Source organism: Pristis pectinata, chromosome 11, assembly GCF_009764475.1.
Source record: "Pristis pectinata isolate sPriPec2 chromosome 11, sPriPec2.1.pri, whole genome shotgun sequence".
NCBI lineage: Eukaryota > Metazoa > Chordata > Chondrichthyes > Rhinopristiformes > Pristidae > Pristis > Pristis pectinata.
In genome coordinates this window covers 55,523,276-55,547,081 of record NC_067415.1, presented here as the reverse complement: position 1 = coordinate 55,547,081, position 23,806 = coordinate 55,523,276, and the positions used below count along the sequence as shown (strand labels likewise).

Here is a 23,806-nt window from a genome sequence, read left to right as displayed (position 1 = left end):
CATCCTTTCTCAGTAAAAAGGATGAGAGAACTGTGATTAGAAAATGTGATCTGTTATGTTACCTGAAATTTACAGTTTTTGGTGTTTTTGGCCAAATTAATTGGTTTATTTTCAAATTGGATCATTGGGATTTTGTTTTCAGTTGTGTTGCTGAGCTGTACTGTTTGTTGATGACGGTTTGTTCTATCCTTCCAGGAGTTGAATGCAGCAGTGGAACAGGATTTGGATGTGGCAGAATATTATTGCCAAAGAGCCTATGCACACATATTGCTTAAGAATTACAAAGGTATGTTTAATATATGGTGAAGGTTATATCCTGACTTTGATTTCTTTACAAGTATGGTGTTTTGATCAGTGGCCAGGAAGAGGTAAATTGCTTCTGGGCTGTCAGTTTACAGGCTGGCACCTTTGGATTCTATCATTATATAATGAGTACAAAGTTTAACTAACTTGTGATCAAATCAAGTGGTATCTTCAAGAATTTCACTTCATTAATATGCCCTTTCGAGAAAAGGCATTCCATCATTTTACCAGCTGAGGGATGGAAATTAGAGCTGGTTCCAAGCTTGACTAATTCTACTTGTATTTTGCATTCCTCCTGGTACAGATAGAAAAACTGGCCCCTTTAGTTCTCTGTGAATGCAATAAAAACTGGGCAGCTAAATGTCAGTTGTGGGGAAACTTCTGGCGATCATGATTTTGGAGAAAATCATTACTTGGAGAATATTGTTTTAACAGATGATGGCATCTATTTGGGAAGATGTTGCAACTTAATATGTTAAAATCGGTAACTTGGGGAAAAAAATCGAGGTGCAGGTCCTCCCCAGGTTATGACGGGATTCAGTTCCTGTGAACTGTTTGTAACCTGGACAGTTCACAAGTCAGAAATGAGTTCCCAGGCAGCAGATGATGCCAACAGCCCCACAGCAGCTAGTAAATCAATCCTGTCAGTCTCCCAAATGCTTGTTTGTATGTACAGGCTGTACATAAGTTGGACATTTGTAACCTAGGGAGGATCTGCAATTGGGCCAATATTTCTGTGAAAGGGAAATCATGTTTGACTAATTTATTGGACTTCCTTGACAAAATAACCCATGTTATGGATAAAGGGGAGCAGTTGGAAGTGCTATATCTGAATTGTAGAAGGCCTTTGAAAAGGTGCATAATGTATTGGTGAGGAGAAAAATTTGGCTGGCTAACAGAAAACAGAATAAGCATAAATGGGTCTTTTTCTGTTGGACAAAATGTAATGAGTAGCATGCCACTTAGATTGCAGCTTTTTTACAATTTATAAAAATGACTTAGATGAAGACAGCCAAAGTATGGTTACTAAGTTTGCTGATGACCAAGTGGCTAAGAAGGTTGTGATGAAGACATAATGAAACTTTAAAAAGGATGTAAATGGGTTAAGTGAGTGGCAAAGATGTGACAAGAGGAATACAGTGTAGGGTAAAATGTGAAATTGGCCAGTTGACGGGAAACAAAAGAGGTGCATTATCTAAGTGGTGAGAGATTGTAGAGTTATGTGATGCAGAGAGACCTGGGTGTCTCAGTGCATGGTTCACAGAAAGTTAGTGGGTACTGCAAATTAGAAAAGCTAACAATGTTACTGTCTATTGCATAGTGAATTGAAAACAAAAGTAGGTACAAGTGAGTTATACAAGATATTGGTGAGACCACATTTGGATTAGTGTCCATTATTGGTCCCCAAATTTAAGGAAGGATGCTAATGTGTTGGAAACAGTTTGGAAAAGAGATACAAGACTAATATCTGGAATGGATGGGTTGTCTTCCAAGGAAAGGTTGGGCAAGCTATGCTTATGTTCACTGGAGCTTAGAAAAGTGAGAGGAGACTTACAAGATCCTGATGAGTCTTGATACAATGTGGGGAGGATGTTTCCTCATGCAGGAGACTACAGAACTAGGGGTTACTGTTTTTAAAAATTTGTGGCTTTCTAATTAGAGATGAGAAATTTTTTCCTCAAATGGTCATGAGTCTTTGGAACTCTTTTTTGTAGGGTAGTGGAGGTAGAAGTATTTTTAAAGCAGAGTTAGATATTGGATAAGCAAGGAGGCGTAAGATCACTGGGTAAGATGTGAATGCAGGGTTAAGGTTGCAATTAAATCAGTGATGATCTCATTAAATGGAGCAGCAGACTGAGGTCGAGCAGCCTATTCCTAGTTTGTATGTTCATGTTTATTAAACTCAGTGTATTGACAAACTTAATTGAGTTCTTTGGAGTATTGACTAAGTTAATGAAAGTAACACAGATTTGGTTGATGTGGAATTTCCTTTGTACTCGGTGGTGTGGATTCCATTTTTTTTTGGTGAAGCTGTATTCTGGGGATACAATTTGATTCAAAGTCTTCGATATCTGGAATGGTATCATGAGAAACCTCTGTTCTGTGAGCAGATTAGGGAAGCTAATTGTTTGTCACAGAGCAGGAAAGGTTAAGAGAAGATTTGACAGAGGTCAGAATTGGGAAGTTTTGATAGATGAAGGAGAAACTGTTTCCAGTGGCAGAGAATCAGTAATCACATTTAAGATAATTGGGGTTTATAAAAACACTAGAGGAGGGAAAAAATGGGCTTATTTTAGAGTTATTGTTATCTGGAATGTATTACTTGAAGGGAAGGTGAAAACAGAATCAATAGCTATCTTTAAGAAAGGAATTTGAGAAATTAAGGAGGAATGCGAGTAAATCATTAGCGCTTTAAGGTCCTGAAACTGATGCAATGTGCTGTAAAGTTTCCTGTACTTCGATTCTGCAAAACAAAAGAAATGGTGCCTTTTGTTTTAACAGCTGGTGATATCCTGATTGTTTCAGATGTGCAGAGGTTTTAGTTAGTTAACAAATAAGGTTTGTTTAAAGTTTTATGGATAAAAATAAAAGTGCAGTAGCCTTTTAAGTTTTCTATTAGTCAAGTGGAGATTGTTTCACTAAAGCATGCCACTCTGGAAAAAAGATGGATAAAGGAGATACAAAATTCTCAATCTTAAAAGTAAAGATTTCAGTTTATTAAGTAAAATTGCAAAATGCAGCTCTGTGATTATTACTCAGAGATTATACTGTGAATCAAGAGTTCATCTTGCAGTTTTTTGTTGGGATATCTACCTTTTAAACATAACATCCATATCCTTCCATTCTCTGCACATTCATGTGCCTATCTAAGAGCCTCAAACACTATCATGTTTGCCTCCACTACCACCCCGGCAGCACATTCCAGGCACCCACTACTGTGTATATGTGTGTGTGTAAAATTGCTCTGCAGATCTCATTTGAACTTACTGCCTCTCACCTGAAGTGTATGCCTCTAGTATTAAGACATTTTGACCCTGGGGAAAAAGATACCAGCTGTCTATGCCTCTCGTAATTTTATAAACTTCGTTCGGGTCTCCCCTCGGCTCCGGAGAAAACAACCCAAGTCTGTCCAACCTCTCCTTGTAGCACATGCCCTCTAATCCAGGCAGCATCGTGGTAAACGTATTCTGTACCCTCTTCAAAGCCTCCACATCCTTCCTACAATGGGGTGACTAGAACTATATGCAGCCTAACCAGTGTTTTATAAAGCTGCAACATAACTTCCTGACTCGTGAACTCAATGCCTCACTTAATAAAGGCAAGCATGTCATACACCGCCTTTCCCACCCAATTAACCCATGCAGCAACTTTCAGGGAGCAATGGACTTGGACCCCAAGATCCCTCTGTACATCAACAATCAACACTTAAGGGTGTTGCCATTAATGGTGTATTGTCCCTTTACATTTGATCTCCCAAAGTGCAACACCTCACATTTGGCCACATTAAACTCCACCTGCCATTTTTCCTATCCCTAAGAATCCACTCCAGTGGCTTCCCATTCACGTGAAACTTGCCAGTCTTTCGTTTCCAGGACCATCCTTATTTCCCTTCTTGAATAATGGAATAGCATTAGCTACTCGCCAGTGCTCTGGAGTCTTGCTTGTGGTTAGAGAGAACACAAAGACCTTGGTTGAGCCCCCGATCTCATCTCTTGCCCCTCTATAACCTGGGGTATATCCCATCAGGCCCTTGGGACATACACCTTAATGTTCTTTAAGAGACCCAACACTACCTCTTCCTTTATTTTAAAATGCCTTACATTTTAGCATGCTCCACACTAGTAAATATTGTCCTTCTCCTTGGTGAATATTGACACACAGTACTCATTTAGGACCTCGCCCACATCCTCTGCCTCCAAGTACATGTTTCCTGCTTCATCCTTGAGTGGTCCTACCTTTTCCCTAGTTATCCTTTTGCTCTTGATGTATGTATAGAATGCCTTGGGATTCACTTTAATCCCACCTGCCAAGGACTTTTCATGGCCCCTCCTGGCTCTCCTAATTCCCTCCTTGAGTTCTTTTCTAGCTTCTTTATACCCTCGGGCTCCATTTGATTTTTAGCTTCCTAGTACCTTACATATGCTTTTTTTCTTGACTAAATTCACCACCGCTCTTGACTTCCAGGGTCCCTTACCTTTTTATCCTTGTTCTTCCTTACTGGAACATACCTGTCCTGTACTCTGCAGTTGGTCTTTAAACACCCTCCACGTGTCAGATGTGAACTTGCCCAAAAACAGCTGTTCCCAATTAACTTTCCCTAGTTCCTGCCTAATACTCTTGTAATTTGTCCTGCTTCAATTTAATACTCTTCCATAAGGTCCATTCTTATCTTTATTTATAGCTATCTTAAAGCTTAAGGAATTGTGATCATTGTTCCCTAAATGTTCTCCCACTGAAAGGTCAGTCACCTGGCCAGACTCATTTCCCAGTACCAGGTCCAGTATGGTCCCTCCTCTCATTGGACTATCAACATACTGATTTAAGAAACCCTCCTGAATGCACCTCACAAATTCTGCCCTGTTTAAACATCTTGCACTGAGGAGGTCCCAGTCTATATTGGGGAAATTGAAGTCACCCATGACAACCCTGTTTTTTGCATCTTTCCCTAATCTGCCTGCATATCTGTTCCTCAATGTCCTGGTGGCTATGGGGGGGGGGGGGGGTGGATAATACCATCAGAGTGATTGTACTCTTCTTATTTTTGACTTCTACCTATATGGATCGAATGGATGAGCCCTCCATTAAGTCCCTGATGAATTACTTATTTCCCTTATTCTGTTTTGCCTCTTGGAAATGTCTCAGTAGGAATTTCCCACAGTAAAGCTAGCTGCTACAAAGTCATGCCTGTAGTTTTGCACTGCTTCATGGATCTTCCCTTGCTCCTGAAGTTGTCACTACCTATTTCTCTATCCACTGCATGTGGCTTTGCAGTTCAAGGATGTTGCTCAAATTCTTGACTTCTCTCTTGGTTAATCATGAATGTGTTCTATTTATTTCCTTTTGTTTTCTATGTGCAAATAAATGACCTTTTCAGTGTTTTCTCTCTCAACTCCATTTTGTTGGCCTTGCCATCACCACCTTACAGGACCTGTTTCTTTCTCAACCTTTGCTAACTGGTAGCTGGAGCACCCCTCGATTTATGAAAGGGTAACATTCTAGGAAAAATGGATAAATTGGGGGGGGGGGAGAAAAAGTTTTCTATGATTAAATTTGTTGCTTCCACAGTTCAAAAATATCGTTTAAAACAAAACTCAATGAGTAAAAGCAAGGTAAACTGGAAAAAAAAGTAAGTTTATTAACAACTAAATCTCAAAATAAAAACATATAATAGTCATAACAACAAGAAAATGCCACTTTCTCTCTGGCGTGCGCGCTCTTTCTCAGCTCCTGCACCTTCTTCAGCTCCAGCCCTTTTAGTTGCTGGCCACTGGCTGTTGAACTCACTGACTTTTTCACTTGTCAGCTCTCTAGCTTGCGCCGCCTATTCTTTCTCAGTTTTTGAGTTGAATGGACTCCACTCATCTGGGATTTCCTTTTCCCTGGGTTTCATTTTAAGATTTTGCCTTTTAAGCACTGTTCACATTGTTCAACAGCTTCGTAAATTGAGGACATGTATCCCAAGAGGTGAATTGTGTTAGTGAAAATTCACAAAAGGACATTGGTAAAACGAGAGACCCATATCATTTATGTCTTCTCTTTTGACCAGAAGATGTGGCTTTTTAAATTTTTGACCACTCTTTGGTGCTGTTTTATTAACTTGGGCTCCACACATTGCTCTGTTAGTCTTTCAGGTATGTAGGTAGCATCTACTTTAATAAACATACCATTTCCCCACCACATTAGAAATTGTATCCCTTTTAGAGTCATGGAGTCATACCGCACAGAGAGGTCCTGCAATCTATCATGCCTATGTACCTGTCTATACTGATTCCATTTACCAGCACTTGGTCTGACATATACTATGCCTTGGCAGTTCGTGAGCTCATCCAGATGCTTAAATGCTGTGAGAATACCTGCCCCCACCACTTTCTTAGGCAGTGTCTTACAGATTGTCGAGGGCAAAAGATTCAGCAATGACTAGTGCTGGTGCTACTTACCCTGGCCTGTTCCAAAATTCCATCAGAACTTGCAGGGCTCCTTCATTGTGATATTTCTGAATTTGATATTTTTTGCCTGTAACAGCATGCCTATGTCTTGACAGTTCTTTCCTAAGAAATGATATGAAAAGCTTATGAATTCTATCCAGTAAAATTTGTTTAAAAGTAGGAGATATTGCCTTGGTATTACGTCAGGGTGGTAGCAGAGTTAATACTTTTTTTTAAAGAGGCATTGTATTCTTTATTTGATCTTGCAGGAGTGTAGTTTTAATCTCATACTAAACACTAGCTGATTATATTAAGGATTGTTGTGATGAATTCTTGAAATATGGACATTTTAAAAGGGTTGTTCAAAAACAAAACAAATGTCAGATGTCAACATGAGACTGCAGATGCTGGAATCTGGAGCAACAAACAATCTACTGGAGGAACTCGGCAGGTCAAGCAGCATCTGTGGGAGGAAAGGGATTGTCAACATTTCAGGTCAAAACCCTGCATTAGGTCTGAGCATGGGAAGGCGAGATGGCTAGTATAAAGAGGGGAAGGGGAGTGGTTTGGAGGCGTGTAACAGAATTACCCTGAACAACATTTAGACTCCTCTCACTTCCAACAAATCAAAGATGTAACTGTGGGCACCTGTATGGGCTTCATCTATGCCTGTCTTTTTGTTGGCTATGTGGAACAGTCCCTGTTCCAACCACTCCCCACCTCTTTCTCCATTACATTGATGACTGCATTAGTGTTGCTTCCTGCACCCTTGCAGAACGTATCAATTTTATCACCTTTGCCACTAATTTTCACCGTGCTCTCAAATTCATGTTGACCATTTCTGTCCAAACTATCCACTGATTTGCTATAAATCCACTGACTCCCATAACTATTCAGACTACACCTCTTCCCAACTTGTCTCTTGTAAGGATGCCATTCCTTTCTCCCAGTTTCTATTTCCACTACATTTGTTCTCGAGATGTGGCTTTGTGTTCCAGGATATCTGGAGCAACTCCTCTGTTTCTCGTACTTCTGCTCTCACCCCTTCTCCCTTCAGACAGAATAGAGTTCCCTTAGTCATCATCTTTCACCCTATGAACCTCTGCATTGAGCATATCATCCTTCATTATTTCTGCCAGCTGCAACAAGATCCCACAAGCAGCCACATCTTCTCCTCCATACCCCTTTCTGCCTTCTGCAGAGACCACTCCCTCTGTGACTCCCTGCTCTCCTCATCCCTCCCTGGCCCTTGGCACTTCCCCTTCAGTTGCAGGAGGTGTAACACTTGTCCTTGCATCACCTCCCTCCCCACCATCCAGGGACCTAAACAGCCCTTCCAGGTGAGGCAAAGGTTCACATGCACTTCCTCCAACCTCACCTGTATTTGGTGCTCCTGATCAGGCCAGATTGGCCTGATTGGAGAGACTAAACGCAGACTGGGCGACCATGTCACAGAGCACTTATGCTTGGTCTGCAATAGCCACCCCAAGCTCCCAGTTGCATGCCATTTCAATTCCCTTTTCCAATCCCACAGTGACCTGTCCATCCTGATCAGTCAGGAGGGCTGTTCTGGGACTGGCAGGAAGTTGAGGCAATAATCAGGAAAGGTGATTGGGAAGTGAGGATGTTTGATCAGGAGGGGGAGCGGTGTTCGGGAAGGGAGGGGTTGGGATCCTGAATGATCTCCAGAGTTGCTAGGAACTGAAGGTCCACCCTTGATACCTGACTCCCTTCTTGGACATTTTAAATATCCAACCTGGTTGGGGTTCCAGGACCCAATTGATTTGATTCTGATCCACCACTGGTTCTCTCATTTTTGACCTCTTTCCCTCAACCCCCCCCCCTTTCCCCCCACCCCATCTGTCATCTTACACCTCTCAATCCACCAATCACCTCGGACTCCTGTCTCACCATTCCCTTCCCCTCTTTACTAGCCATCTCACCCCTCCACTTAGTCCTGATGCAGGATTTCGACCCAACATGTCAACAATTCCTTTCCTCCCACAGATGCTACTCAACCTACTGAATTCCTTCAGACTGTTGCTTCAGCTGCCCATGCTTTTTATGGAAACAAGCAAAATATTACAATGAAATGCCACATCTTTTCCCAGTGTCTAAATAACACATGCTTAAAAAGCATTTTCAGGAAAATGGGTTGGATTTTGAAACTGAAATGAAAATAGAAATTAACTCTATCAAATTGCCTTTCTTGCTTTGTAGAGGTTGTAAAAGATGCCAGCAAAGCCCTCGAGCTGAAACCAAACTATGCTTTAGCATATCTTAGAAAAGGGTGAGTATGTTTTGTTTTGCATGCTTTTTTATAATTTATTTCTATCACTTTCCAATTGCTTAATGTTCAGGTGAAATGATTAATATTTAAAATACAACACCTTGGTGGTCCTTCCATACAATAATCCTGTTTCCAAATGTTGATTTATAAATTACTGTTATAATGTTATCAGCCCTTTGAGATATGTATCTTTGATTTACATTTTTTTTACTTTGATAAACAACAAACTGCTCTAGAATGCACTATACTGAAGTCCTATTAATGAATTTCAAGCATAACAAAACGTTCACCAAGACCATTTTTTTTGTAAACGGGCATTACTGTTTAATTGCCAAGTGCACATGATAGTTGAACGTAAGCAATTTTTATCAAAGATTAAGATTTGGAAGTGATTAGGATTTGCTTGAGAGAGAAATTACTGTTGGAAGCATGTCAGTATAAATCTAAAGAAACAAATAAGGAAATAATACAAAAGTGTGAGCTAACAAAAAGTTAGCTTGTAAGAGAAATGCACTGTTACCTATGGTGACAACGCCATTGCATATTATGTAGCCAGAACATGCTGATGGTTATTGATGGTTCTTCGGAGAACTGTCATATGACTTAAGTGCATGCAGCAGCACGTTGTAATGCCCAGGCACAAAGGTCCACAGCCTGCAGATTGTGAACCTCCTGGCAGTCAGATGTGCATGCCAGCCATAACAGGTGTAACAGTGTAGTCTCATTCATTTTAAAGGGTCACTGACCTTCATTTGAATGGTAAGTTAGGTAACTTTTAAGAAGTCTTCGTTGTTTCAACTTGTTTAAATCAACAATTGTGTTTTTAAAAATATTATTCTTTTAATTTTTAATACAGATTTTTATATACTTTCTGAATATTTGGTCCAGGTCAATGATCTATTGTAGTTATCATTTATGAACAGAAATCATTTGACTTTAAAATTCTTATTGATGGATTTAACGTATTTAGAAAACTATAGCTCCTTTTCATGCCTGATCTGAGGGATGGAAAGGCATTCTGTCACTAATTTTTGGAGTTTTTCTTTGGATTCACTGATCAGAAAAAATACTTGGAGTTAATTCGTATCAAGACTTGACTACTTGCGTGACTTTTATAGGTGTGACATCTCTTTTGATTTACAGACCTAAGGGATTTGAAACTTGTAGCCAGCAAGGACAAGTTTCAGTGCCTTTGGAAGAATCGTGGTAAGATGTTTTCTGAACCACTGCAGTCCCTGTGAAAGCACTTCCACAGTGCTGTTGGACAGGGAGTCCCAGTTTCCAGATAAAGCAATAGTTTTTTTTAAGAAAAGCATGCAAATGCTGGAAATCTGAAACAAAACAGAAAATGCTGGAAGCAATCAGCAGAGCAGGCAGTATCTGTGGAGAACAAACAATTAACATTTGGGTCCATGACTCCTTGTCAAAACGTTGACTGCATTTCTCCTTCCACAGATTCTGCTTGAGTATTTTCCAGCATTTCTTTTTTGTTTCTGTTAAAAGAATGGTTAAATATTTACAAGGACTCTAACTTGGGACATGCAGTTCATCATCGAAATTGGTGCCCTTGTTTATCCTGTCCTTTTGTACTTGTATATGGTGATGTGCAACTGTAATTGTTCTAGTTGTCAGGAATCAGAAAAGTTATAAAAGTTATCTAGAAACATGTTAGTATCTAGTGAACTTAAATCTATATGGTTGACACCAAAGCTGTAGGTCAATTGAAAAGTTCTAAATAGTCCTTATTTGTGAAATTTATCATAATCTTACTGCAAAATCCTGTTCAGAACAAAAATGAAGTCCCAGAAAGAGTTCACATCTTTGCTATAAAAATGAAATAGTGATAAACTTTTATCATTCTTATCACATAATTAGTTACAAGAATCATGTTGCAAATATTTTGAAAGCTAATTTGGATTGTAAAGAAATTTTTTTGGAAGTTATTCAGTGTTTGTTAACTACGTATCATTATGGAGAGTGAACAAATGTTTTTGACAATCTGTTGCCTGCAAGTTTCAGCCATACTCAGTTTTTGTCCTCTGCATCTATTAAATTGTACTTTTTTTTTAAGAATGCCTGACTTACGGACACCTATGTATGAACGAGCTCCCATATATTAAATTCAAAAGTCAAATAAACATATGCTTGTTCCTACAAATGGCAGAACTAGTTTCCTCTCCTTCCATTTTTAGCAATTATTTTTTTCTTGTGTGCTTTGCTGTTCATTACAACACTGTGGAGGTATGGTCACCACTCTGAATGACTTTTGTGTATTTTCTGACTTGTGGACAAAATCAAGTTATGGGTGTCTGTCAAAAAGTCTGTTCGATACCTAGGGATGGCCTGTAATGCCATTCTTTTGTTGTTTTGACAATGAACTAGGTCAAGTTATTCAGATGTAATTTATCTTTAACAAATCTGTGGGTATCATTTAGTAACTCTTGATCTGACCCTGGTAATAATCCCCAGGAAAAACTCCCACTGTCCATATATAGTTGAATGATCCTATTTATCTCCATTGCAATCCCTCCCATCCCCTTTATCTCTCAGCAGTAGTGTAATAAGAAGTTGTTACATATCCATGGACAATTGAAAGATTCTAACTGTGCTTTTTTTTTGCCCTAACACCAGATGCACTGGAAAAATTGTTTTTTAAATAGTATGTATTGGCAAATCATATCTATCACAATCAGAGAAGCTGCTCTTCAATGAATGTGATTCCATGTTGTAATACTGGACAGCCATATGAAGACATTATTAACACTACATAGGTATGCTGTGTTAGATGTGCAGAAACTGGGATTGTTTTTCTCAGCAAAGTTGTCCATGACATGATTTGATATCATTTTGGTTTAGTACTATTATTAGGACATAGCTGGCTCTTCATGGGTATCCACCAAAGCAGAAGAGAAGCTGGAATAACTGAAGTAGGCCAAGGTCAGTGTCCTGCTAATACCTGCAAATCAAACCAGACTACCCTGCTAGCTACCTCTTGATCTCGCTGTAGCATACAATAGCATAACCAATGGAGAACATCTTTCTAAACCTCTTTTCTCCCATTTTGAAGTTTGAGCACTTTTTAAACTGCTCTGATTGCTTTACCACATCTTAGCAGTGATGCTAACCACCTATGTCCACCTTGTAGGACCTGCAAGTGAGGTCCAACTGGTTTATAATGGGTTCTATAGAGAGATTTTGCTTTTATTATCGATGTAAGTGACATCCCCAATTTAGCTTAAGCCAACTTCACATCGGCTGATCATTTCGGATTAGCTCACCATGGCCTTGCTGCTGATACACTGGTCAAAGCCCTCAAGAAGCAGGAGCAATACCTCAGTCACAGCAAATTGCATCTTATTCCATCCCAGAACTAAGCAACAGTATTTCACCTCAACAAAACAAAAACTGCTACTTGAAAAGTGGGCATCCAGTTTCTACAGAAGGATCATGAAACAGGTGAATTTGAAGTATTTAGGACTATGGCTAGAATGTTCCCTCAACTTCAAGCATAGTTGGTTGAAGGTGCATATAAGCTTTATATTGAAACTTGTAGGAATTGCATGGAGTGCAGAAGCAAAGATCCTCCAAATAGCCCCTTTGTCCTTGCTATATTTGCTGTTGAGTATGCACCCTTGTATGGATAATTAGTCCATTGTTGCATGTGTAACTAAGCAAGGTCATGGGTATTATTACAAGAGCACTGATTACTGTGGCTGTCCATGTGCTTCTGACACTGGCAGGTAGTGGTCCCCCAGACCTCAAAGGAAAGCCTTTGCCTCTACTAGCTCTTCAATTCAGTTAGTCCCAGTATAATACCTGTCTCAGCCAGCACTATATTTCCTTGATACAAGCTGACTGACCTGTTTCTTTCCCCGTCCTTTGCATGCTAATTAGTGAGAGATCGAAATCCAGTAGTACTATACTCTAGTGACAACCTCCATCTAACTCGGCTATACCCATCTTAGAGTGACTGACCTGTGCCCACTTGTGTGGTGGTGCTCTGGGGTCTAGAGTTGGAGATAGATCTGTATTTGAATTCAGTCTGAAAATTGGCTGAGGCATAGCATCATCCATTGGTTCGTATTCCCTGGTCCTAAACTCACTTTGTTCTCCGGTCCCCAGCCCAATCTGGTTCCAAATCCAATTTGTTTTAATTGGGTCTTTGATCATTCTCTGGGCTGACATCAGAGAGAGCCAAGTTCTTGCCTCTTTTCACCCTTCCCCAAAGTGCTTCTCCTGGTCACTGTGGTGCTGGTAATCTTAGTTCACAATAAACTTGGTAGTAATGTCACCATATACCCCAATTAAACCTTCCCTGGGGAATCCTGCTTATGCACCCACAGCCTGTTTTGGGGGGGGGGGGGGGGGATAGGAGTTCCATATCAAATTATATACTTGACAGGCAATTTTCCTTTCAGAGACTGAAATTCTCCTGTCACATGGACCATTGGAAGCTAGCAGGATGGAAAGCATGCTAAGATCATGGCTTAAAATAAGAAATCTATAGGGAGAGGCTTGATATTCATTGTTTAAGAGTTGGAGCAATGTGGCACTCAGAACAACAATATTTTAAACAAAAAACTCATCACTGGCTCTGTGGAACCAGTATCTGGGTTAAATTTTCCAGAAATATATGGACATGTACTGAACTGATGTAACCAGGAAAAATTACCAAATAAGAAATAATAATCCAAATAGAATTGTATTATCTGGGCTAACGTCTATAATCTGGATATTCCTTTAAATGTGTAAACTTGTTTTGCTATCTGTGGCAAGCCATCTAAGCTTGCTGCAATGTGGTCTGGGACTCCTGTTGTTGACCTGTACCCAAATCTGTCCTGATCACACAGGGCCTTGTGTGGCATAATGCCTTCAACTGGAAAGGCTCTGCCAGTGAAACAATTTTTAAAAAAAATTGGCAGCTGGCTAAGCCACATCCCTATGTTTAACTGACTATCTGCCAAGGACTGCAAAGATTTTGGATATCGCTATAATTCAGAAAAATTCAAAAACCTTTCAGCTCAATTTAAACAAAAAACCTGTGTTTATCATAAGTTAAAACACAATTAACACAATTAATCTCCATTAATCTAAATAAATGTAAATTGGCCAAGACATTCCCTTTTTGTTTGCCCCCCTTCATTGAAATGAATGTACTCACTTGACCTGCTGTAGGACATTTCTAGCAAATTGCACTCCAATTCTTTCCATTGTCAAAACACAGTAATTTAGTAAGATCAAAAACTTCTGCTTTTGCACGGTAAATGCTAGCAGTTTGGCACTCAACTCCTAGTACTCTTCAGCAAGGTTAATCTCTGAATAGGCTGTCGTTTCATATGGCTGACATAAAAATGATGTCAAGCAATGCTGAATTTAACTGGAAATTTCAGGCCTTGTGAATGATATTGGCTTGATCTTCTGACCCCATGCTAGTTAAAATATTGGAATGGTAGTTCCCCATGGTCGTCCCAGTATCCATCGCTGGTAATGACGTAAGCCAGTGGTGCAAGTCCTTACCACCTGGGTTGCTAGCTGCTAATACATAGCACCAATGGATGACTTACGGAGTCCAGTAAGGTAAGGCAGACTTCCAGCTCGGGTTGGAAAATCTGCCTGCTGCACCTGTCTCAGATTAAGTCTGGAGCAAGTACATTGGCCCTATTCAAATGAATAAGAGAAATCAAATTAAGAAAGAGGTAAGTGAAACATTTTAGAGTTAGCTTAAATATGATTTAGTGTTCTGTTATTTTAACTTCTATAATACCTTAGCGGTTCTGAGTGTTTTTGGATGATTGAATGTTAGGATAATCCTTAGCATTGACAATCTCAACAACTGATGAGAAAGGTGCTGATCCTCACTGGCTGCAAAATATATTGTGAGTGCAGGTGGCTGCTTGTGCTGAGATCTTCCTATGCTGCACTCTGAAAGAAATGGCATGGGCTGGGGTAGCTAGCTACTAATCTCAGAACGATAGAAAAACTGTTCTTTGTTTTGTTTGGTAGGGTTAAAGTCTAACTTGTAAAGGGGTCCATATTTTGTGAAAATTGATAGAATTACTTAAGAAACTGCATGATCAGTCATCTAAGAGTTAGGGGAATACTGGAGGGGTAACCAAAGCTAGCTCCATTTATAGACCCCATTTACAAAAGCCAGTCTCTTTGGAAAGTTCCATCCAGATAGTATTTCCTCTGTAATATCTCTTGTACTATAGGAGTTTTTTGACAATTGACAGTTAAAACAAGGTTTCAGCAATAGATGTTTAGTTGATGGATAGTTTTTTTTAAAGGTGCCATTTTAATATATTTATCTCTATTTAGAATTGCAGAGTATCACTTAAAAATGTATCAGTCGTCAATGGAATCTTTTACAAGAGGACAGGAGCTAGATGGTAGGTGTTTGAATGCTTAATTATCTTAAAATCATTTGATTGCATTTTAACGTGGGTATTTTAGTAACTTGTGCCTCAACATAATATTTCATTTGATTGAAAGTAACTAGATCTTTGTGGATTAAATATTCTTTACACCTTATATATGGTGGGCCTGCAGTTTGATAAATATTTTGATTAGCATAGGTTGGTTTGCTATGAAAGTTAATTTTCATTAAACTTAATTTTCATTAAACTTAATTAGATCTGTCTGCTCATATTACTGTACATTATTGATTGAGGTGTAGTATTGCTTGGAGAACTGTGATGTGAAAAGTTTAGCCAAGGTTCTGACCATAAGTATCCAGCAATATCTATATTTGGAGATGTGTGGTGAGAATAGATTGAGCTTGGAGATGACCCACTGGTCAGTTAACATCCCAACCCTCACTGTTTAGACTCAAGTATAAAGAAAGGTTGCTTGGATGGGGAACTAAAACCCACAAAAGCTTGGCTTCTGAATGAGAATAACATCTAATAGAAACAAGGGAAACTGTCTTTTATTCTCCCACAGCCAAATTATTTGAGAGGTTCCTTAAATCATTAAGCACCTTGGAATGGGAGAAAAATATAAAGTATAGTTGTGGGACTATACCTTTCATGACCAATTTGATCAGATCATGGGCAATCCTTGGCCTTCGCTCCACACTCTTGCTGGATTCTTTTATTCCTTGATTCCCTCAATGACCAAAAAGTAATGAATTGACCTCAGCTCAGAATCATTTGTTTCAAAGAGATTACCTCTTATTGCAATGGCCAGAGAGTATAGGCACTCTCCTCTGGTTAGCACGTGCATCCCAGGGATCAATTTACTGAGACTTTGTTGCACTGCCTCTAGGGCCAATTATAACCTTTCCTTTGATATGGAGACCAAAAAAAAATTGTACAATATTTTTGTTGTGGTTTCTTCAGTCACCTGCAATTACAATGTGTCAACATAATTGTGTAGAAAATCCCAGGCCTGGATGAATGATATCTCAGGCCATTAAAGGAGGAAGAAACTGGAAAAACAAGCTCATCTCCAACCTCCTAGACTGAGGACTCTGCACCCCTTTTTGGAACTGGATCCTTGACTTCCCGTAAAACAAACCACAATCAATAAAGATAGGCAACTACACCTCCCACAGGATTACCTTCAACACTGGTGCACCATCAGGTGCTGTCTTCAGCCCCTTACTCTACTGCCTATACACTCAAAACTGTGTGGTCTAATTCTGCTCTAACTTAATTTATAAGTTAGCACATGACACCACCATAGTGGGTTGGATCTCAGACAACGACGAAATGGAGTACAGTTTAGTGGCATGGTGTCAAGACAACAACATTTCCCTCAATGTCAACAAAACGAAAGAGCTGTTCACTGACATCGGGAAGCATGGTGGAGTACACGCCCCTGTCTGTATCAATGGTGCTGAGGTGGAGATGGTTGAGAGCTTCAAGTTCCTAGATATTAAATATCACCAACAATTTGTCCTGGTCCAGCTGCATGGATGCTATAGCCAAGAAAGCATACCAACAACACTACTTCCTCAGACAGGAAGTTTGGAATGGCCCTAATTGCTCTGACTATTTTTTATGGATGCATTATAGGATGCATCACAGCTTGGTAAAGCAATTGTTCTGCCCAAGACCCCAAATTGCAGAGAGTTGTGAATGCAGCCCAGTCTATCGTGCAAACCAACTTCTCCTCCATTGACTCCATCTACACTTCCGGCTGCCTTGGGAAAGCAACCAACATAATCAAGGGCCCCTCCCAGCCTGGTCATTCTTTCTTCTCTCCTCTCCTGTTGGTCTGAAGATACAAAAGCTTGAGTGCATGTACCACCAGACTCAAGGACAGCTTCTACCCCACTGTTGTCAGACTCTTGACTGGACCTCTCGAATGCAAAAAGACAAACTCTTGAACTCTGATCTCCCAATCTACCTCGTCGTGGCTCTTGCACTTTATTTGTCTACCTGTAGTGTACTTCCTCTGTAACTGCAACACTATGTTCTGCATTCTGTTTCTTTTTGCTACCTCAGTGTACTTGTTATGGCATGATCTGTCTGGCTGGCACGCAAACAAAAGCTTTTCACTTTATCTCGGTACATGTGACCATAATAACCCAGTACCAATACAAATTTTCAGTACCCCTGGCTAGAGAAGTGGTGCAAGAGGATTGGAGGATTGCTAATATTGTATTACTGTTTGACGTGGGAGGAAGGGATGTTATAAATAATTACAGACCATTTAGGTAACAGGTGTCAGCAAATTATTGGAATCTGTTCCTGTGGGACAGTGTAAACCTTCATTTAGATAGGCGCAGATTAATCGGGGTGAGTCACGTGATTATAAGTGAAGTATGATCTAAAATTGGCTCAGTAATGTTTTTTTAATGACTGTGGGACTGTTACCAGTGCAGTTCCATAGGGCTCTGTATTCAGTCCCTTGCTTTTTGTAATTTGTATTAATGATTTAGACCAAATGATAAAGTAGTTTGCAGAAGGTACAGCAATTGACCATCTAGTTGACAATGTGGTGGAAAACATTAGACTGCAGGAAGATGCTGATGGTCTGGTCATTTGGGCAGGAATGGAAATTTATTCCTGAAAAGTATAAGATTATGCATTTAAGGGAGTATAACAAGGCAAGGGTGTAGGGTAATAGGGAGGAAGTAGGAGATTGTCTGCAGATCAGAATGAATAGATAGGTGGTTAAAAATGCAGATGGGATACTTTCTTTCATTATCTGAGGCACAAACTCAATAATAGCAGAAACATTTTACTGGGATTGTATGCAGGATTGGTTGGACTATAGCTTGAGTATTGTGTGCAGTTCCAGTCATGACATTACAACAAAGATGTGGTTGCGTGGAGAAGGTATAAATGAAATTTATGAGGACGTTGCCATGATTGGGAGATTGTAGTTATGAGGAATGATTGGGAAAAATATGCTTATTCTTTGAAATGGAGAATGCTGACTGAGCATATAGGGCTCTAAATAGCATAACAATGAAGAACCTATTTGCCTTGGCAAAAGGTCAAAACCAAGGGGGCATAGTTTGAGTGGGAGCAGTCTGAAGCCCATTGTTTAAAGGGGTGATAGAAGCAGAAATGCTTATCACACTTAAATATATTTGGGTGAGATGTGACCTGCTAAGCAGTGGACCTGCTGCTAGAAGATGTGATTTGTATAGAGTAGCTTTTTTTTGACCACCACAGACTGAATGGGTTGAATGGCCATTTCCTGTGTTGTGTACTGAATGGGTTGAATGGCCATTTCCTGTGTTGTGTATTTTCTCTGATTGTCCAGGACAGAAGGATGCTTCTTGTAATGAGTCTGCAGAATCATAGCACCCAAAACCCAGTGATTCTTTCCACACTCCAATCATTACTGCCAGTAATGAGTTGAGGATCCCAAGTGATATTTAAATCCTCACCACCTGATACTAATCCAGTTACTGAAATGGTTTGCTGCAACTGTTCTTAGGGCTTGACATTTATTTATGTATTGAACAATTCTTGTATCTGGAAGAAATAACTATCTACTCCAACTAGTCTCATTTTACCTTGGCCCCAGTGGATTTTCTGTCCTGACTGGTACCTTATTAACCATCACTGACAAGCCCCTTTGAATGTGGGAGTCTTTCTCTCCCCATTCATTCATTGTGTGTGTCTGCTGTGGGGATTGAATTGCAATGTGGAAATCAAAGATAAACTGGAGATTGTGGTTAATAAATCTGACATCCAGCTTTACCACTGGACCCTGTGCTGAGTTTGGGGTGGAGCACATATTGAGCAGCATGACGGATACACTTTTGGCTCAACTTTACGGCAGCCTGGCTAGCATATGTTATGTAGCCTTGAGAAGAAGGCTGAATACCTTTTAGTTCCATCTATGTTACTTCAATTTTCTTTCTAATTTCTAGTATTTCATGGTACTTTTTGAGTATATGTGTTTTAATTTTTAAACTATTTTAATTTACCTGAACTGTTTTAAAATTCTTAATTATCAAACTCCATAATAGGGGTTGCCTCTACCATAATACTATGTCAAAAATTGAGGGTAATTGAAACCATAATACAGAAAAATATATGAAAATAAGACAAAACTACTTAGTCTGTGTTTGTTTGTCAATCTGTATCTGTTTTCACTTCTCAGCTTTTAATCTCTGACTTACTTGTCTTTGTCATACACCACTATAAAATTTTTGTCTTGATTTGTATCTAATCTGTACCACTTAACATTTAGAACTGAAAACAAAATTACCCTTTAGCCTGTAAATTTACATCTCGAATTATTCCTCTTTAGTTATTGCCCTTCAGATAAGATATCTTTATTAGTCACGTGCATCGAAACATACAGTGAAATACATCTTTTTGCGTCGTGTTCTGGGGGCAGACCACAAGTGTCGCCATGCTTCCGGCGCCAAGATAGCATGCCCACAACTTCCTAATCTGTGCGTCTTTGGAATGTGGGAAGAAACCGGAGCACCCAGAGAGAACCCACGCAGACACAGGGAAAACGTACAAACTCCTTACAGAAGTGGCTGGATTTGAACCAGGGTCGCTGGTGCTGTAATCGTTACACTAACCGCTACACTACCATGCCTGATTTTTGTTTTTCTGATAGCAGACATAATTCTAATCTGTCAGGATTCCTTGGGCTTAGATTCCACATACTGATCAAGTATTTGATGAAAAATTTGTTACTCTCAGTAATTTTTCAATATTATCTGTATTCATTCTTTTTCCTTTATTTAAATTTTTTAACATACAAAGAAGTGTTTCCTATTTCCTAACTATATTACCTCACTTTTTCTTTATTAAATTGCATTTTCTACTGACACAAACCTGCCCACATTTCTCTCCTGCATTCTCAGAAGTTCACCATTCCTCCCTCTGCTTGACATCAGGTGCAAGCTTTTGGTATTCACTCCAAATAGTGAACCCGACATCAATCCCCATGGCACTCTGACAGTTCTCACATTCCAGCCTGAGAAGTATCCTTTGTTACAACCTTTAAAGTTGGTTGTTCTGGTGTCTTATTTTCCAGTAGTCTCATACTTCCATTAGATCATTTTGTTGTCCATCTCGAAGTAACTTATTATGTCTTTTATGTTGATGTTAAAAGTACCTTTGGTGCAAAACCTATCCCACTTATTCTTAACTCTCAAAAAAAAATTCCAAGATAGTCGAGCAAGAGCTACTCATCAAAATATCTCTGGGTTAATCAAACTAATTTTTTATGTAATTGTTTTCACTCTATTCTAATCTGCACTAATTTTTTCTATCATAACTAACCCAGTCAGCACCTCCTTGCTTGCCCCTTTTTCCTTCCTTGAATAGAGAGAGAATATTTGCTGCAGCCACACCTTTGCTCCTGTGTCATGCATTTTCTGTGGTTAATTCCAATGCTGCTTGTTAATCGCCTTATTATGTACGGTAGTGTAGTGGTTAATGTAACGCTATTACAGCGCCAGTGACCCGGGTTCAATTCCAGCCACCGTCTGTAAGGAGCTAGTACGTTCTTTCTGTGTCTGCATGGGTTTCCTCTGGGTGCTTCAGTTTCCTCCCACGTTCCAAAGTCATACAAGTTAGGGAGTTGTGGGCATGCTATGTTAGCGATGGAAGAGTGGCGACACCTGCGGGCTGACCCCAGAAGACTCTAGGCAAAAGATGCATTTCACCGTGTGATGTACAGTGGCATGCAAAAGTTTGGGCACCCCTGGTCAAAATTTCTATTACTGTGAATAGCTAAGTGAGTAAAAGATGACCCGATTTCCAAAAGGCATAAAGTTAAAGATGACATATTTCTTTAATATTTTAAGCAAGATTACTTTTTTATTTCCATCTTTTACAGTTTCAAAATAACAAAAAAGGAAAAGGGCTCGAAGCAAAAGTTTGGGCACCCTGCACGGTCAGTACTTAGTAACACCCCCTTTGGCAAGTATCACAGCTTGTAAACACTTTCTGTAGCCAGCTAAGAGTCTTTCAATTCTTGTTTGGGGGATTTTCGCCCATTCTTCCTTGCAAAGGGCTTCTAGTTCTGTGAGATTCTTGGGTCGTCTTGCATGCACTGCTCTTTTGAAGTCTATCCACAGATTTTCGATGATGTTTAGGTCAGGGGACTGTGAGGGCCATGGCAAAACCTTCAGCTTGTGCCTCTTGAGGTAGTCCATTGTGGATTTTGAGGTGTGTTTAGGATCGTTATCCTATTGTAGAAGCCATCCTCTTTTTCATCTTCAGCATTTTTTTTACAGACAGTGTGATGTTTGCTTCCAGAATTTGCTGGTATTTAATTGAATTCATTCTTCCCTCTACCAGTGAAATGTTTCCCGTGCCACTGGCTGCAACACGGGCCCAAAGCGTGATCGATCCACCCCTGTGCTTAACAGTTGGAGAGGTGTTCTTTTCATGAAATTCTGCAGCTTTTTCTCCAAACTTTCCTGCGTCCTCACCACAAAATTCAGCGTCAGAAGTTTGCAAAGGAACATCTAAACAAGCCTGATGCATTTTGGAAACAAGTCCTGTGGACTGATGGAGTTAAAATAGAACTTTTTGGCTGCAATGAGCAAAGGTATGTTTGGAGAAAAACGGGTGCAGAATTTCATGAAAAGAACAGCTCTCCAACTACTAAGCAGGGGGGTGGATCGATCATGCTTTGGCCTTGTGTTGCAGCCAGTGGCACGGGGAACATTTCACTGATGGGGAAGAATGAATTCAATTAAATACCGGCAAATTCTGGAAGCAAACATCACACTATCTGTAAAAGAAAAAGCGCTGAAGATGAAAAGAGGATGGCTTCTACAATAGGATAATGATCCTAAATACACCACAAAATCCAGAATGGACTACCTCAAGAGGCACAAGCTGAAGGTTTTGCCCTGGCCCTCACAGTCCCCTGACCTAAACATCATCGAAAATCTGTGGATAGACCTCAAAAGAGCAGTGCATGCAAGACGACCCAAGAATCTCACAGAACTAGAAGCCCTTTGCAAGGAAGAATGGGCGAAAATCCCCCAAACAAGAATTGAAAGACTCTTAGCTGGCTACAGAAAGTGTTTACAAGCTGTGATACTTGCCAAAGGGGGTGTTACTAAGTACTGACCATGCAGGGTGTCCAAACTTTCGGGCCCTTTTGTTTTGTTATTTTGAAACTGTAAAAGATGGAAATAAAAAAAGTAATCTTAAAATATTAAAGAAATGTGTCATCTTTAACTTTATGCCTTTTGGAAATCGGGTCATCTTTTACTCGCTTAGCTATTCACAGTAATAGAAATTTTGACCAGGGGTGCCCGAACTTTTGCATGCCACTGTACATGTGACTAATAAAGATATCTTGTCATTTGGAGGCATTTGCCATGTCATACACAAGAACCATTTAGAATATATATTTATTGATTGCCCTTTTACTTCATTCATGACAGCAAGATGACTTTTTTTTTCATCTCTCTAACTTCCAAAGTAGTTTTGCTGGAATTTCCCAAATGTATTTTGGGTGAGCCATGTGAGGCAGCTGGCCAAAGGCTTGGCTGATGAAGTAAAGGAGGAGAGGTAGAGGAACTACAAAAAGGGAATTTCAAAGCTTAAGGTCTTGGCAGCTGAGGACCTGAACAATGCTGGAATGATTTTAAAATTGGTGCCTTTAGAAGTAAGAAATAGGAAGAACAGAGTTCTGAGGGTTGTTGGTCTGGATGAAGTTAAAAGACAATTAAAAGACAGGAAGAGGCAGGTTGTGGAGAGCTAGGAAAAGGTTGTGGATTTTAAACTCAATATTGCTATGTTGACAGCCACTATAGGCCATGTGTTGGGCTGCTGGTTTTATAGGAGTTAAGGTATGGACAATGCAGTTTGAGGCTAGGGCACGTTTACAAGAGGTGGAAGATGTCAGGAAACAGAATAGGCCCCAACACCCCAGGGACTTTCCACTCCTAAATTCTTTTCCTATCCAATCCTATTCTCAGGTAAGCAGTATGACAAATGAGAGTCTTTGGAGAGGTAGCACCCTTGACATTTGTTTGTAAGTGCTACTATGAATTTATTGTGATTTCCTTGTCTACAGTAATCTCAACATTATATTTGAATGACTTCACCCAATAGTTTATGAATGTCTTACTAATTACAATATACTTACAGTAGTGTTTTTTGTGTGTCCAGGTTTTTTTTCTTCTATGTGCTGATGGCTTTAAAGTTATAGTAGCTTTTAAACAAAGCAAGATGTCCAGTAGTTAATAAAATTTAGTACCAATAGCAATTTGTTATGTCAGGGCAGTTCGTTTAAAAGCTTTGTTAAAAAGATAAGTTTTAAGTACATCTTAGAGGAGAGCCATAGGGTTTTAGGAAATGAATTCCAAAGCTTGGAGATTGGCTAATTGACAGCATGGTTGCCACTGATGGGGGGAATAAATTTTAAAAAAAACAGGAACACAAAGCCAATGACCTCTTTCAGGGATGGAAGAGGCTAGTGCGAAAGGGAATAGCAAGATTAAAAAGTCATTTGAAAACAAGGAAAAGGATTTTAAAATGTTGTTTAACAGGAATGAATGTAGCTCACCAAATACGTTGTGATGTGCAAAATAAGGCATTGTGAATCAATGTATGGACAGAGTTTTGGATGAGTACAGTATTATCCAGGGTGGGAAATTGGAGGCTGATGG

The 23,806-nt window shown here is 39.7% G+C and overlaps 1 protein-coding gene across 1 annotated transcript in view; it reads left to right on the top strand.

Annotated features, from left to right (window-relative positions):
- sugt1 (SGT1 homolog, MIS12 kinetochore complex assembly cochaperone) overlaps positions 1-23,806 on the top strand; it is a 127,292-nt gene that overhangs the window by 10,318 nt on the left and 93,168 nt on the right. The window contains exons 3-5 of the mRNA XM_052026118.1: positions 196-286; positions 8,670-8,739; positions 15,058-15,128. Coding sequence (XP_051882078.1) covers positions 196-286; positions 8,670-8,739; positions 15,058-15,128 — 232 coding nt within the window. The remainder of the gene's footprint in view (positions 1-195; positions 287-8,669; positions 8,740-15,057; positions 15,129-23,806) is intronic.